General features: G+C 33.5%; 1 protein-coding gene across 1 annotated transcript; it reads left to right on the top strand.

Annotated features, from left to right (window-relative positions):
• Positions 1-516: 516 nt before the first annotated feature.
• On the top strand, positions 517-1,836 carry LOC107736659 (cysteine-rich protein 1-like). The gene is made up of 4 exons (XM_016548032.1): positions 517-651; positions 888-945; positions 1,424-1,476; positions 1,571-1,836. The coding sequence occupies exons 1-3, from the start codon at positions 535-537 to the stop codon at positions 1,462-1,464; spliced, it is 216 nt and encodes a 71-aa protein (XP_016403518.1). The 5' UTR covers positions 517-534; the 3' UTR covers positions 1,465-1,476; positions 1,571-1,836.
• The last annotated feature ends 251 nt before the right edge of the window (positions 1,837-2,087 follow it).

Below are 2,087 nucleotides of genomic sequence, written 5' to 3'. Positions count from 1 at the left end.
TTCACCCCAAAATTTTTATTTGGTCATTATTTACTCGCCTTCCTGTCATTCCAAACCTGCATGACTTTGTTTCTTCCTTCAGAATGCAAAAGAAGATATTTTGAACTATTTTTGTCCATACAATGAAAGTCAATGGGGTCCAAAACAGCATTGAATTAATTGAACTTCATTTACATTAAATATAGGGGGAATATAATATTTGAAATAATATATATATAATATAAAAAATTTTTTAAATACAAATAAATAAAACAATTGTGTTCAACTGAAAAAAAAGTTATGTTCTGAACAACATGGCTGTGAGTAATTAAGGATAAAAAAATTCATTTTGGGGTGAACTGTCCCTTTAAATTTGTAATAAATATTGAAATGTGGCTAAGAATTGAAGTGGCTAATAATTGGCGTCACCTGAGGGGGAGTACATACAAAATTAATCAATAAATAGGGAATTTTGTGAATAATGTGCACTGCAATTCTGCATGAATTAATTCATGTTGGCCAATTTATATGTGGTTTTCATATTTATTTGAATTAATGTTTATTGTTGATGTTTCAGCTGAGAGAGTGACGTCACTTGGCAAAGACTGGCATAAACCCTGTCTGAAGTGTGAGAAATGCAACAAGACCCTGTCAGCTGGCTCACATGCAGAGGTAAGTCACTCACAGAAATACACACGGCCTGCCAACCTCTTACTGGGACAGAGCACAGATTAATTTACCAGGCAGGCTTAATGAAGTCCAGTTAACTTTTGGCATAGTTTTACCTTACATAAACACTTCAGGGGGTTAGTCTGTCAGGGTAATATGTCTTGAGGAAGGTCTTGCATAATAGCCCCTGTTCAAGTCCATTATGTACTTTGCACTGACTAATGTGTTTCACCTCACAGCATGAGGGGAAGCCTTATTGTAACAACCCATGTTACTCTGCACTCTTTGGACCCAAAGGTAAGTTTCTCCAATGCGTCAATGGCTCTGTTTTACTGTGCTGTAGGGTTATAGTTCAACTAGAGCATCACATGGCATAGATTAGTGCTTCACCTCATAAACAAATGGACTGGGGACTGCTGTGGGACAGTACTTGACCACTATAAAATGGTTCATCCATGGAATTTATTCAACTTTCTTGATTTAATCCAAATATCTTATTGTCAGCTATCCACATATTTTTCTGTTATATAATTGAATTATGCGTCAATGCTTTACATATTTTTGACAGTGTCAAGATTTTTTGTGTTTTCAGTTAGCAAGCTAATCAGTTAGCCTGCTAATCTAACACATCCTGTGCAAGTTACTTCACATAATTATATAAAAACATTAAATTTCATGCCATATGGTCAAATGGACATGGTGATACTATATTTTCTATTTAAGACTAACACAATGACTGTCATATGTAAGTAATTCTCTTTCTTTTTTCCCTCAGGTTTTGGACATGGCGGCACTGAGAGCCACACATTCAAATAGGTCATTGTACAAGTGAGTTCACCATATAAATATGATCAGTTGTACCTATACTTACAGTAGATTACATGTAAACATGAACTAACTGCACTCTTCTTTCTATTTGCAGGTTTATACAATCTGTAAGCTTGGTTTAGGAGAAGCTTGATTTTTGTTTGTTTTTTTTGCCACTATATTTAGCCACATATTGTTAATCCAAAAACAAAATGACCAAATCATGCCAAGTTTTAGAAAGTACTAATTTGTATAATCTGTTTTTAAAATGTTGTCTGCTATAGCAGCACACAATGTTTAATTAGGGGGACTAGTCTAGCCTTTATAATGAAACTGAACATTTTATACATTAAATGTGTTTAAAACCTCTGCTTGTCCTTTACACTTCTTTCTCAAATTAATTGATAAATTGATAAAAAGTATTAGCTATAAATATATAAACTACATTTTGCATAATTTTTTGTACAAAATGTTATCCTATTTATCCCTATCATTGTGTCACTTATAACATATGATTGCATCATGATTTTGTTACTCATGTTTTCATTTTAAAGGCTTAAAGGGGTCATAGGATGCTACATGCACTATTACAAGTAGTTTGAACTGAAATGTGTGTTGGCAGTGTGTGTACA

Source organism: Sinocyclocheilus rhinocerous, unplaced genomic scaffold (assembly GCF_001515625.1).
Source record: "Sinocyclocheilus rhinocerous isolate Xijiao unplaced genomic scaffold, SAMN03320098_v1.1 C36866587, whole genome shotgun sequence".
NCBI lineage: Eukaryota > Metazoa > Chordata > Actinopteri > Cypriniformes > Cyprinidae > Sinocyclocheilus > Sinocyclocheilus rhinocerous.
Note: the sequence above shows the minus strand (reverse complement) of the source record. Positions and strands in the feature narration are given on the sequence as shown.

Bases quoted from the DNA above. Each gene is read 5' to 3' on its own strand.
- LOC107736659 (XM_016548032.1), top strand. From the start codon at position 535: ATGTTTATTGTTGATGTTTCAGCTGAGAGAGTGACGTCACTTGGCAAA. The intron at 652-887 runs GTAAGTCACTCA...TTCACCTCACAG, and splicing joins CAGCTGGCTCACATGCAGAG to CATGAGGGGAAGCCTTATTG. The intron at 946-1,423 runs GTAAGTTTCTCC...TTTTTCCCTCAG, and splicing joins TGCACTCTTTGGACCCAAAG to GTTTTGGACATGGCGGCACT.